At 43.3% G+C, this 13,831-nt stretch overlaps 2 protein-coding genes across 7 annotated transcripts; one reads left to right on the top strand and one right to left on the bottom strand.

Moving 5' to 3' along the window:
- Positions 1 to 249: 249 nt before the first annotated feature.
- emc6 (ER membrane protein complex subunit 6) lies at positions 250 to 2,177 on the bottom strand. 3 transcript variants are annotated; one of them, XM_029626020.2, is made up of 2 exons: positions 1,979 to 2,177; positions 250 to 1,824 (listed from the first exon to the last, which is right to left on the bottom strand). In XM_029626020.2, the coding sequence occupies exon 2, from the start codon at positions 1,783 to 1,785 to the stop codon at positions 1,450 to 1,452; it is 336 nt and encodes a 111-aa protein (XP_029481880.1). In that variant the 5' UTR covers positions 1,786 to 1,824; positions 1,979 to 2,177; the 3' UTR covers positions 250 to 1,449. The 3 variants fall into 3 exon arrangements, with proteins under 3 accessions (XP_029481880.1, XP_029481881.1, XP_029481883.1); XM_029626021.2 differs by having other exon boundaries at positions 250 to 1,821; XM_029626023.2 differs by having other exon boundaries at positions 2,124 to 2,155.
- A 196-nt stretch (positions 2,178 to 2,373) lies between these two features.
- Positions 2,374 to 6,520, top strand: shpk (sedoheptulokinase). 4 transcript variants are annotated; one of them, XM_029627663.2, is made up of 7 exons: positions 2,374 to 2,613; positions 2,798 to 2,939; positions 3,048 to 3,231; positions 3,459 to 3,611; positions 4,853 to 5,028; positions 5,312 to 5,512; positions 5,651 to 6,520. In XM_029627663.2, exons 1-7 carry the CDS (start codon positions 2,479 to 2,481, stop codon positions 6,043 to 6,045), a joined length of 1,386 nt encoding a protein of 461 aa, XP_029483523.1. In that variant the 5' UTR covers positions 2,374 to 2,478; the 3' UTR covers positions 6,046 to 6,520. The 4 variants fall into 4 exon arrangements, with proteins under 4 accessions (XP_029483523.1, XP_029483522.1, XP_029483526.1 ...); XM_029627662.2 differs by having other exon boundaries at positions 3,021 to 3,231; XM_029627666.2 differs by having other exon boundaries at positions 2,524 to 2,613; positions 2,865 to 2,939.
- Positions 6,521 to 13,831: the final 7,311 nt, after the last annotated feature.

Genomic DNA, 13,831 nt, shown 5'->3' with positions numbered 1-13,831 from the left:
CTAAAGGAGTGGTTTGTAATGTATTGGCTTGATATTCAAAACATTTTTGTATTGGTAATGCATTTGTATGGGCAATAGCCATACAAATATTTAGTATCAGGCCCATCACCCTGTAGCCTACTACTTATCACTATGTTTATAACCTAGATATGCTTATTATAAAACATGTCAACTGCTAGATGAGAACTTGGAAAATTCAGTTATCCTATAGATGCAATAGAGCAGAGAAACAATAACATACTGCAGCAGTTCAGTGCACGAGAGAAATATTTTATTAGTATACAAATAGAGTTGCTGACTTATACACTACATGACCAAACTTATGTGGACACTTGCTCGTCCAACATCTCATTTCAAAAACATGGGCATTAATATGGAGTTGGTCCCCCCCCCCCTTCGCTTCTATAACAGCCTCCACTCTTCTGGGAAGGCTTTCCACTAGATGTTGGAACATTGCTGCGGGGACCTGCTTCCATTCAGCCACGAGCATTAGTAAGGTCAGGCACCGATGTCGGATGATTAGATCTGACTCGCAGTCGGCATTCCAATTCATCCCAAAGGTGTTTGATTTGGTTGAGGTCAGGGCTCTGTGCAGGGCAGTCAAATTCAATCCACACCAATCTCAACAAACCATTTCTGTTTGGACCGTGCACAGGGGGCATTGTCAAGCTGAAACAGGAAAGGGCCTTTCCCAAACTGTTGCCACAAAGTTCAAAGCACAGAATCGTTAAGATTTCCCTTCACTGGAACTAAGGGGCATAGCCCGAACCCCCCAAAAACACCCCAGACTATTATTACTCCTCCACCAAACTTCACAGTTGGCACTATGCTTGTGTGCAGCTGCTCGGCCATGGAAACCCATTTCATGAAGCTCCCGACAAACAGTTTGTGCTGATGTTGCTTCCGGAGGCAGTCTGGAACTCTGTAGTGAGTGTTGCAACTGAGGGCAGACGATTTTGACATGTTACAGCACTCGACGGTCCCGTTCTGTGAGCTTGTGTGGCCTACCACTTCACAGCTGAGCGGTTGTTGCTCCTAGACGTTTCCACTTCACAAAAACAGCACTTACAGTTGATCGGGGCACCTCTAGCAGGGCAGAAATGTGACGAACTGACTTGTTGGAAAGGAGGCATCCTATGACAGAGCTACATTTAAATTCACAGAGCTCTTCAGTAAGGCTATTCTACTGCTAATGTTTGTCTATGGAGATTCCATGGCTGTGTGCTCAGTTGTATACCTGTCAGCAACGGGTATGGCTGAAATGGCCAAATACACTAATTTGAAGGGGTGTCCACATACTTTTGCATATATAGTGTACTTCACATAGCTGTATAAACAGTTAATCTAACATATTTCATCAATCACCTATATCTACAAACAGTGTGTGGGCAGTTAATATTCATTTCTCTGACATTAGGGTTAAAACCAAAATCATTCTGGTCAACTATATTAGTACACATGCACCATTCCGTAGAGGAAGGTCCAGAACAGGACGTAGGTAAAAAGACCTCCAACGAGCCCTCCTGTGAAGAGCATCCTCCGAGACTTGAAGCACTTGTTCCACCTGCGACTGGCCTTGAGGATTAGAAGAAGGGAGAGTAGAAACGAGGCGAGGAAATAGAAGATAAATCCGTACAGTCCTGTGAGCCCAAGGATGCCCGCTGTTGCCCCGGACAGAGCCGACACAGACGTCCGACAGTAGTCCAGCATGGCGGCGTTGCCCCTCACAGCGACCTCGCTGATGAACTGTGGTCCCTCTCGTTTTGCTACGATGACTGAGGACATGTCTGCACCTGATTTGATTGCAAACGATAAAAGCTGCTACTGCAAAAAAAATAATGCATTATTGATTACATGTTGCCTAATACTTTCATGGTCTTGAACAAATTGTGAATCATTTGTCAATCTAGCCTATTTTGTTACTAACGAAAGTGCTAGCTAAATTGACATCTGGACTGTAAGCTAGCTGGTAACTCACCGAATGAAAAAATAATATACAGTGCTTCGTTTACTTCACAAACACATCAAATGGACATCATTTGTGACACGTAATATTCCTACAGAATGTATTTAGTAACGGCTTCGCTGCTGGAATATAATTACAGAAATAAAGCAAATTCAACCTAGCTAGCACAGCATATGCGACCCGTCATTCTGAATCGGCCATTTTCTTGTTAAATGCATTCTGGGACATTTTGTTTTTGTATCAACTGCTCGCTTTTTATGAAGTCAGTGGATGAATGTGTTCAGTTATCTACTTTTAATCACCCAAATATTTTATTTGATTAAATTACCTTCACATTTTGTGATATTTTTAAGATGTATTTGTTGTGACCTATGACCTTTGTAATGAACTTTGGTCTCTACGGTGACTGCCTGAGATCAAAATAGTAGAGCACTGTTTATAAACACTGCGCTCTGGATAAAACGTACAGTTATTAATTGGCTAAGGAGCCTAATGCTATCCGGGGAGCAACCATGGCGAAATATGTACTCGGCATAGACATAGGAACTACTTCAATCAAGGTCGTGTTACTTGATATTAACTCAAAAACAGTAACGGATGGCTTTTCTTTGCCAACCAAGGCATATATCGTCAGCGACGAAACGCATGTATGTGACAGGTGACAGGCACCTCTCTCTGAATCACCGCACATAATGAGCTTTCACTCTTTCAAATGTACAGCATTTTAAGCCTTTCAAGCTGGTGTGCATTTTTATCTCAAATTGGTCGTAATCTTGTTGATTTATAGACCTCTTCTTAACTATATATTATATTATTGGTTTTCCTTTGCAGGCCAAAGAGCAGGACTCTGTACAAATCATAACGACTCTGAATGAGTGCATTGCCTCTCTGCCCATAGACAAGCTCCAGAATGTCAGTAGAATTGGGGTGTCTGGACAAATGCATGGGGTTGTATTCTGGAAAGCACAAACAGGTAAAACCATAAAGTGTGTCACCCACTATTATGTGGTATATTTTTTTTAATGTAGAAATCACAACACTTTATTCAAACAAGTCCTGTACCATCACTGTCTACCCTCAGGCTGTAATTGGTCAGGTGGAGACAGCCGCCACCTCTTCAGCCCTAGAGACACCAGTCATCTAATCACCTGGCAGGATGGGCGCTGCAACAGTGATTTCCTGTCTACTCTTCCAAACCCAGACTCACATCTCAGCATAGCCACAGGCTTTGGTTGTGCCACTATCTTCTGGTACATGAAATACAGGTACATAGGCCTATAATATTATGCCTACATGACTTGGCTGATTTTGAGGAATAGGTTTACTTCATATACAGCCAGTCGACTCCTGATAAGTACACATTGTAGGATAAGTGTATGTCTATTACACCCAGTTTACACTTATCCTATGTGCACTTATCAGGAGTTTACTCTATAGACTAATAGATTCAGAAAGCTTGTCATTATTTTTTTCACTGTGTGTTTGAATGCAGGCCGGGGTTCCTGTCTGACTTCATGGTGGCAGGAACCATCCATGACTATGTGGTGTCCATGCTGTGTGGCTTGGAGAGCTGTGTCATGACTGGCCAGAATGCAGCCAGCTGGGGCTACTTCAACACTGCCACCAACCAGTGGAACATAGACATGTGAACACAATATCCTGGCCTTCTTCCTCTTCTTGCACCAATTGTTTGCTTTTTAGTACAAAATATGTTATTACTAACATACTACATACTGAACATAATATGAATGCATGTGTTGTGTTGTGTGATAGCTAACACGTACAGGTAACTGCCAAAATAGAGGAAACACAAGCATAACGTGTCTTAATAGGGCATTGGGCCACCACGACCCAGAACAGCTTCAATACACCTTGGCATAGATTCTAAGTGTCTGGAACTCTATTGGAGAAGACACCATTCTTCTACGACAAATCCATAATTTGCTGTTTTGTAGATGGTGGTGGAAATCCTTGTCTTAGGTGCCGCTCCAGAATCTCCCATAAGTGTTCAATTGGGTTTACATCGTTTTCATGTTCATAAAACCATTCAGTGACCACTCATGCCCTGTGGATGGGGGCATTGTCATTGTATGGGGTCATAGCCATGGTAGCCAAAATAATGGCCTGCCCAGTATTTTATTTAACTAGGCAAGTCAGTTAAGAACAAATTCTTATTTACAATGACCGCCTACCCCGGCCAAACCCGGACAACGCTGGGCCAATTGTGCGCCGCCCTATGGGACTCCCAACCACGTCCGGTTGTGATACAGCCTGGAATCGAACCAGGGTCTGTAGCGACGCCTCGAACACTGAGATGCAGGGCCTTAGACCGCTGCGCCATGATGGGATGTTAATTGCTTAAAGGCCCAGTGCAATCAAAATCTAGATTTTTCTGTGTTTTGTATATACTTCCACACTATGATGTTGGAAGAATACTGTGAAATTGTGAAAATGATGATAATGCCCTTTTAGTGTAAGAGCTGTTTTAAAAGACAGCCTGTGGTGGGATGGAGTTTTGGCCTGCCTGGTGATATCACCATGCAATAAATTAGTCAATAGAACAAAAAGAAAGACTGTTCTAAACCTCTCTGCCAATAGCAGCAGTTTCCTCTCCCCACTCAGACCACTCCCAGACAGTCCTAGCAAAATTCTTGCTTGAGAAATTGCTCTTGCTAAAAAGCTATTTTTTGTTTCTTTTTGACCATTTTGATCGAAAACAATCACAGGAAATTATTTATTGTTACCTAGAAATGATTTGATATTGAGATAAAAACATCTGCATAGGGACTTTAATCAACTCAATAACCACAACTCAAGTGTTTCCGTTATTTTGGCAGTTACCTGTATCTTTGTGTGTGTGTGCGTGTGTGTGTGTGCATGCTCTAGTCTGAAGGATGCTGGCTTTCCTGTGCACCTGCTCCCTGAGTGTGTGCCGTCTGGCTGCATGGCTGGTCAGACGTGCTGTGAGTGGCATGGCGTCCCTGCCAGCACACCTGTAGGGGCAGCCCTGGGGGACTTCCAGTGTTCTGTCTACTCCAGCATGACTGACAGGACGGAAGCAGGTGAAGTTTGGTGAAGAGGGGCAGTTTGACGTTTGAATGTCAATATTATTGCTGAATGAGGATTGAATAGGTGTAAGCTATATATGGTAACAGCTCGATTTTAAACTTTCCAATAGGCTAGGTGGGAAATTCAGAATTCTGTGCTTACACCTATTCATCTTTCAGATCTACTGGAGTGCCTAAATGCTAATGATAGGAACTAGGGATTGATTAAGCTTTTGCTTTTGAAATGAAACTTTATCATTGATTATAATAAGGTAACCGTTTCTGTGCCTCTTTGCAGTTCTCAATATAAGCACCTCAGCCCAGCTGACCTATGCCATGCCACTTGACTTCACTCCGCCAAATATCCCTGATCCCACCTCTTCCATCTCCTACTTCCCTTACTTTGATGGCTCCTACTTGGCGGTGGCAGCATCACTCAACGGAGGGAACGTGATGGCCACTCTTGTAGGCATGCTGAGTGGCTGGATGAACGAGCTAGGTAAATTAATCCATCAACTTTAACCTACTGTCATTGACTTAGTCACAAACCCTATACGTTTGTGTCACTTGCAGAAGGCATGTTAAGTCCATGAGAGCTACTTAGTCATTACACCTATTTAATCTTTTTACCTAATAGAGGTGGAAGTGAGCGACTCCAGCTTGTATGAGAAGCTGATCAGATGTGCCCTTGGAGTGGACAGTAGTGACCTGAGGGTTAGTCCTACCATCCTGGGGGAAAGACATGACCCGCTCAGCCTGGGCCAGGTGTCCAACATACACCCTTCCAACCTCTCCCTGGGCCACATGACCAGAGCGGTGTGCCGTGGTGTTCTGGACAATATTACCTCCATGATGCACCCGGTCTTCCTGCTGGAGGCCGGAGTGCAAAGGATCAAGGGCAGTGGGAGTGCCTTATCCCGTAACGCAGTACTCAGACAGGAAGCAGAAAGGGCGTTTCCTCTGCCTGTGGAATATGGACAGGATGTGGACTCAGCTGTGGGTGTGGCGATAGTCTTTCATGACAGAATGTGAGTTATGATTCACACAGAGGGACTATTTGTTTACTTGCATATTTGAATACTTGAATTGTATTTTTTTCTGAATGGCTAACAGAGACTATTACTATAAACATCATGCTTATTTTACATTCCAGTGATATCCTCAGACATGTTTATTAATGAATACTATTGGAAATTCATAGTGCAATCTCCAATCAAGATGATGTCTCACATTTATAGTATGAACTAAAAGTTAAATTAGGCCTATAGTAAGTGGTAATTGGTAATGTATAGTTAACTACAGTTTTAAAAAAGTACTTTATTTATGTTTGCATTAGTGCACTTGAAATTTCAACTAAAACATTGTTCTGCTACTGCTAGCTTACATATCAGTGTTATTAGTAATAATTACTTAGGTAAGATTTCAGTATTGATAATGATTACAACTGTTTTTACTTAATGATTCAATTGTTATGTTATAATGGCATGTAAATAAATCCTAAATCTTGTTGATGCCTCTATCTATATATCAGTCTATTCTTATCAGCAGAGGTTTTCTGACCACAATATTAGTCACAGGAACAGACTCACCAACAACAAAGCATGTTGATAGATCTGAGAAAAGGCAGACTCTCGGGAAGCTCTGAAAAGTGGTTCTGAAAGAAAGAAGAACTGAATGTTATATGTCATATGAAAGATGAAGTAAACCCCCTGTGATGAGACATTCAAAACAATAAGTAAGTAAAGAATCATCTGATAATATGTATTTTAACCTTTATTTAACTAGGCAAGTCAGTTAAGAACAAATTCTTATTTTCAATGACGGGCTAGGAACAGTGGGTTAACTGCCTTGTTGAGGGGCAGAACGACAGATTTTGTACCTTGTCAACTCGGGGATTCAATCTTGCAACCTTTCGGTTACTAGTCCAACGCTCTAACCACTAGGCTACACTGCCGCCGCTGTATAATTACACTGAACAAAAATATAAATGCAACATGCAATTTAATTTTTTTTTAACCGAGGTACAGTTCATATTTGTATTTTTTATTTCACCTTTATTTAACCAGGTAAGCAAGTTGAGAACAAGTTCTCATTTACAATTGCGACCTGGCCAAGATAAAGCAAAGCAGTTCGACAGATACAACGACACAGAGTTACACATGGAGTAAAACAAATATACAGTCAATAATACAGTATAAACAAGTCTATATACGATGTGAGCAAATGAGGTGAGAAGGGAGGTAAAGCCATGGTGGCAAAGTAAATACAATATAGCAAGTAAAACACTGGAATGGTAGATTTGCAATGGAAGAATGTGCAAAGTAGAAATAAAAATAATGGGGTGCAAAGGAGCAAAATTAATTAATTAATTAAATACAGTAGGGAAAGAGGTAGTTGCTAAATTATAGGTGGCTATGTACAGGTGCAGTAATCTGTGAGCTGCTCTGACAGTTGGTGCTTAAAGCTAGTGAGGGAGATAAGTGTTTCCAGTTTCAGAGATTTTTGTAGTTCGTTCCAGTCATTGGCAGCAGAGAACTGGAAGGAGAGGCGGCCAAAGAAAGAATTGGTTTTGGGGGTGACTAGAGAGATATACCTGCTGGAGCGTGTGCTACAGGTGGGAGATGCTATGGTGACCAGCGAGCTGAGATAAGGGGGGACTTTACCTAGCAGGGTCTTGTAGATGACATGGAACCAGTGGGTTTGGCGACGAGTATGAAGCGAGGGCCAGCCAACGAGAGCGTACAGGTCGCAATGGTGGGTAGTATATGGGGCTTTGGTGACAAAACGGATTGCACTGTGATAGACTGCATCCAATTTGTTGAGTAGGATATTGGAGGCTATTTTGTAAATGACATCGCAAAGTCGAGGATTGGTAGGATGGTCAGTTTTACAAGGGTATGTTTGGCAGCATGAGTGAAGGATGCTTTGTTGCGAAATAGGAAGCCAATTCTAGATTTAACTTTGGATTGGAGATGTTTGATATGGGTCTGGAAGGAGAGTTTACAGTCTAACCAGACACCTAAGTATTTGTAGTTGTCCACGTATTCTAAGTCAGAGCCATCCAGAGTAGTGATGTTGGACAGGCGGGTAGGTGCAGGTAGCGATCGGTTGAAGAGCATGCATTTAGTTTTACTTGTATTTAAGAGCAATTGGAGGCCACGGAAGGAGAGTTGTATGGCATTGAAGCTTGCCTGGAGGGTTGTTAACACAGTGTCCAAAGAAGGGCCAGAAGTATACAGAATGGTGTCGTCTGCGTAGAGGTGGATCAGAGACTCACCAGCAGCAAGAGCGACCTCATTGATGTATACAGAGAAGAGAGTCGGTCCAATAATTGAACCCTGTGGCACCCCCATAGAGACTGCCAGAGGTCCGGACAGCAGACCCTCCGATTTGACACACTGAACTCTATCAGAGAAGTAGTTGGTGAACCAGGCGAGGCAATCATTTGAGAAACCAAGGCTGTCGAGTCTGCCGATGAGGATGTGGTGATTGACAGAGTCGAAAGCCTTGGCCAGATCAATGAATACAACTGCACAGTAATGTTTCTTATCGATGGCGGTTAAGATATAGGACCTTGAGCGTGGCTGAGGTGCACCCATGACCAGCTCTGAAACCAGATTGCATAGCAGAGAAGGTATGGTGAGATTCGAAATGGTCGGTAATCGGTTTGTTGACTTGGCTTTCGAAGACCTTAGAAAGGCATGGTAGGATAGATATAGGTCTGTAGCAGTTTGGGTCAAGAGTGTCCCCCCCTTTGAAGAGGGGGATGACCGCAGTTGCTTTCCAATCTTTGGGAATCTCAGACGACACGAAAGAGAGGTTGAACAGGCTAGTAATAGGGGTGGCAACAATTTCGGCAGATCATTTTAGAAAGAAAGGGTCCAGATTGCCTAGCCCGGCTGATTTGTGGGGGTCCAGATTTTGCAGCTCTTTCAGAACATCAGCTGAACGGATTTGGGAGAAGGAGAAATGGGGAAGGCTTGGGAGAGTTGCTGTTGGGGGTGCAGTGCTGTTGACCGGGGTAGGAGTAGCCAGGTGGAAAGCATGGCCAGCCGTAGAAAAATGCTTATTGAAATTCTCAATTATGGTGGATTTATCAGTGGTGACAGTGTTTCCTATCTTCAGTGCAGTGGGCAGCTGGGAGGAGGTGTTCTTATTCTCCATGGACTTTACAGTGTCCCAGAACCTTTTTGAGTTAGTGTTGCAGGAAGCAAATTTCTGCTTGAAAAAGCTAGCCTTGGCTTTTCTAACTGCCTGTGTATAATGGTTTCTAGCTTCCCTGAACAGCTGCATATCACGGGGGCTGTTCGATGCTAATGCAGAACGCCATAGGATGTTTTTGTGTTGGTTAAGGGCAGTCAGGTCTGGGGAGAACCAAGGGCTATATCTGTTCCTGGTTCTAAATTTCTTGAATGGGGCATGTTTATTTAAGATGGTTAGGAAGGCATTTTTAAAGAATATCCAGGCATCCTCTACTGACGGGATGAGAACAATATCCTTCCAGGATACCCCGGCCAGGTCGATTAGAAAGGCCTGCTCGCTGAAGTGTTTCAGGGAGCGTTTTACAGTGATGAGTGGAGGTTGTTTGACCGCTGACCCATTACGGATGCAGGCAATGAGGCAGTGATCGCTGAGATCTTGGTTGAAGACAGCACAGGTGTATTTAGAGGGCAAATTGGTTAGGATGATATCAATGAGGGTGCCCGTGTTTAAGGCTTTGGGGAGGTACCTGGTAGGTTCATTGATAAATTGTGTGAGATTGAGGGCATCAAGTTTAGATTGTATGATGGCTGGGGTGTTAAGCATGTTCCAGTTTAGGTCGCCTAGCATCACGAGCTCTGAAGATAGATGGGGGGCAATCAGTTCACATATGGTGTCCAGAGCACAGCTGGGGGCAGAGGGTGGTCTATAGCAGGCGGCAACGGTGAGAGACTTGTTTTTAGAGAGGTGGATTTTTAAAAGTAGAAGTTCAAATTGTTTGGGTACAGACCTGGATAGTAGGACAGAACTCTGCAGGCTATCTTTGCAGTAGATTGCAACACCGCCCCCTTTGGCAGTTCTATCTTGTCTGAAAATGTTGTAGTTTGGAATTAAAATTCAGAATTTTTGATGGTCTTCCTAAGCCAGGATTCAGACACAGCGACATCCGGGTTGGCAGAGTGTGCTAAAGCAGTGAATAGAACAAACTTAGGGAGGAGGCTTCTAATGTTAACATGCATGAAACCAAGACTATTACGGTTACAGAAGTCGTCAAAAGAGAGCGCCTGGGGAATAGGAGTGGAGCTAGGCACTGCAGGGCCTGGATTCACCTCTACATCGCCAGAGGAACATAGGAGGAGTAGAATAAGGGTGCGGCTAAAAGCAATAAGAATTGGTCGTCTAGAACGTCTGGAACAGAGAGTAAAAGGAGGTTTCTGGGGGCGATAAAATAGCATCAAGGTATAATGTACAGACAAAGGTATGGTAGGATGTGAATACAGTGGAGGTAAACCTAGGTATTGAGTGATGAAGAGAGAGATATTGTCTCTAGAAACATCATTGAAACCAGGAGATGTCATTGCATGTGTGGGTGGTGGAACTAATAGGTTGGATAAGGTATAGTGAGCAGGACTAGAGGCTCTACAGTGAAATAAGCCAATAAATACTAACCAGAACAGCAATGGACAAGGCATATTGACATTAAGGAGAGGCATGCTTAGTCGAGTGATCAAAAGGGTCCGGTGAGTGGAGAGGTTGGTTGGGGGTCACGGCGATTTAGACAGCTAGCCCGGCCATCGGTAGCAAGCTAGCATAGGATGGAGGTCTGTTATTAGCCACCTCTTGCGTTCCGTCAGTAGATTAGTGGGGTTCCGTGTGGTAGAGGGGATTAATCCAAATCACACAACAACAACAAAAATAAAAACAATAGATATAGTTATAGAGGCCCAAGAAGAAAACATAATAATAATAATAATAAAAATAAATAAATAAATTGTCTGATTGTCTATTCAGATAGCAGCCGATAAGACAGCTAACGGTTAGCAGGCCGCAGATGGGCGTTCAGGTAACGTCGCGACGGAGGAGCCAGCCGGATAACTCCTTCGGGTAGATAACGTCGGCAGTCCAGTTGTGAAGGCCCGGTGGGGCTCCGCGTAGGCAGTAAAACGGGTCCGGATAGGTGACTGCAGCCCAGGAGTGATTGATGGAACTCAGGAGTGATTGACGGAGCTGGCTAGCTCCGGAATAATTGATGTTTGCTCCGGAATCGACGAAAGCCGATAGTCACACGGATAGCAGCTAGCTAGCTGTGAGATCCAGGAATGAATGTCCAGAGTTAGCGGTTGAAATCCAGGGACATGGAGAGAAAAATTGGTCCGGTATGTTCCGTTCCGAGCCGCGCTGCGCCGTACAAAACTGGCGATAGATTTTCGAGCTAAAGGATAGCTGATGACCACAAACCGTGGTTAGCTGAATACTAACGATTTGCCAGTAAAGAAGCTAACTAGCTTCTGAACTAGCTTCTGAACTAGCTTCTGGATTAGCTTCTGGGCTAGCTTCTGGCTAGCTCCTGGCTAGTTTCTGGCTAGCTTCTTGGAGTTTCTGGCTAGCTTCTTGGAGGATTACAGATTTGAGGTAAATAATACTTTTTTATAAATATAAATTGGTGAGGCGGGTTGCAGGAGAGTGTTTTGAAGATGAGTTGATGGAAAATAAAATAAAATGTATGTGAAAAAAGTTGTAAATATATATATATATATACGGGACACGACAAGATGAGGACAAAAGACGTCTGAACTGCTATGCCATCTTGGTAAAGATGAAGATAAAGATATAAAAAAAATCAGTCAATGGAAATCTGTGGATTTCACATGACTGGGAATACAGATATGCAGCTGTTGGTCACAGATACCTTAAAAAAAAGGTAGGGCCGTGGATCAGAAAATCAGTCTGTATCTGGTGTGACCAACATTTACCAACATGTTGGTGGATATTGGCGGGAACTGGAACACGCTGTCGTACACGTTGATCCAGAGCATCCTCAATGGTTGACATGTCTGGTGCGTACAGTATGCAGGCCATGGAAGAACTGGGAAATTTTCAGCTTACAGGAATTGTGTACAGATCCTTGCGACACGGGACTGTGCCTTATCTTGCTGAAACATGATATGATGGCGGTGGATGAATGGCATGACAATGGATCTCAGTATCTCATTATGGTGTCTTTGTGCATTACAATTGCCATCAATAAAATGAAATTGTGTTCGTTGTCCGTAGCTTATGCCTGCCCATACCCTAACCCCACCACCATCATGAGGTTCTCATCAGAAAACCTCTCATCCACACGACGCCATACATGCTGTCTGCCATCTGTCCAGTACAGTTGAAACGAGGATTCATCCATGAAGGGCACTTCTCCATCGTGTCAGTGGCCATTGAAGGTGAGCGTTTTCCCACTGAAGTCTATGCCGAACTGCAGTCAGGTCAAGACCCTGGTGAGGAGAACGAGCATACAGACGAGCTTCCCTGAGACAGTTTCTGACAGTTTGTGCAGAAATTTTGGTCTCAGACGATCGCGCAGGTGAAGAAGCCGGATGTGGAGGTCCTGGGTTGGTGGGGTTACATGTGGTCTGCGGTTGTGAGACCAGTTGGACGTACTGCCAAATTCTCTAAAACGACGCTTATGGTAGAGAAATGAACATTAAATTCTCCGGCAACAGTTCTGGTGGACATTCCTGCAGTCAGCATGTCAATTGCACGCTCCCTCAAAACTTGTGGCAAATTTTAGAGTGGCCTTTTATTGTCCCCAGCACAAGGTGCATCTGTGCAATGATCATACTGTTTAATCAGCTTCTTGATATGCAACACCTAACAGGTGGATGGATTATTTTTTCAAAGAAGAAATGCTCACTAACTGGGATGTAAAACAAAGAAATAAGCTTTTTGTGCGTATGGAACATTTCTGGGATCTTTTATTTCAGTTCATGAAACACTTTTACTTTTATGTTGCGTTTATATTTTTTGGTTCAGAGTAGATTAATCATCTACTTTTGTGTTATTACATTGTTTTGACGTATACAAAGTATTCAAGAAGATAGATGCCTGTGCCTCTAACTAACTAGACAGTACCATTAGGTCTTATAGGGACATTAGAAAACCTCTGGTCAGTTGTGCAAAATGTTGTAGGCTACTAAATGTGTGAAGTAATGAGAAGGGGATGATATTTTGGCTAAGCATTTTCAACATAATGTTGTACAACAAGGGGCAAATCAGGACACTGAAATTAACTTTTGAAGCAGAGATTGTGAAATGCTGAATTAGCTAATTTTACCTTGCCATCCAACTTTGAGGATTTACTAACAATGTTGGTCCAACACCTTATCAACTATCAAATCAAATCAAATGTATTTATATAGCCCTTCGTACATCAGCTGATATCTCAAAGTGCTGTACAGAAACCCAGCCTAAAACCCCAAACAGCAAGCAATGCAGGTGTAGAAGCACGGTGGCTAGAAAAAACTCCCTAGAAAGGCCAAAACCTAGGAAGAAACCTAGAGAGGAACCAGGCTATGTGGGGTGGCCAGTCCTCTTCTGGCTGTGCCGGGTGGAGATTATAACAGAACATGGCCAAGATGTTCAAATGTTCATAAATGACCAGCATGGTCAAATAATAATAATCACAGGCAGAACAGTTGAAACTGGAGCAGCAGCACGGCCAGGTGGACTGGGGACAGCAAGGAGTCATCATGTCAGGTAGTCCTGAGGCATGGTCCTAGGGCTCAGGTCCTCCGAGAGAGAGAAAGAAAGAGAGAAAGAGAGAATTAGAGAGAGAGCATACTTA

This window comes from Oncorhynchus nerka, linkage group LG22 (genome assembly GCF_034236695.1).
Source record: "Oncorhynchus nerka isolate Pitt River linkage group LG22, Oner_Uvic_2.0, whole genome shotgun sequence".
Lineage (NCBI taxonomy): Eukaryota > Metazoa > Chordata > Actinopteri > Salmoniformes > Salmonidae > Oncorhynchus > Oncorhynchus nerka.
Note: the sequence above shows the minus strand (reverse complement) of the source record. Positions and strands in the feature narration are given on the sequence as shown.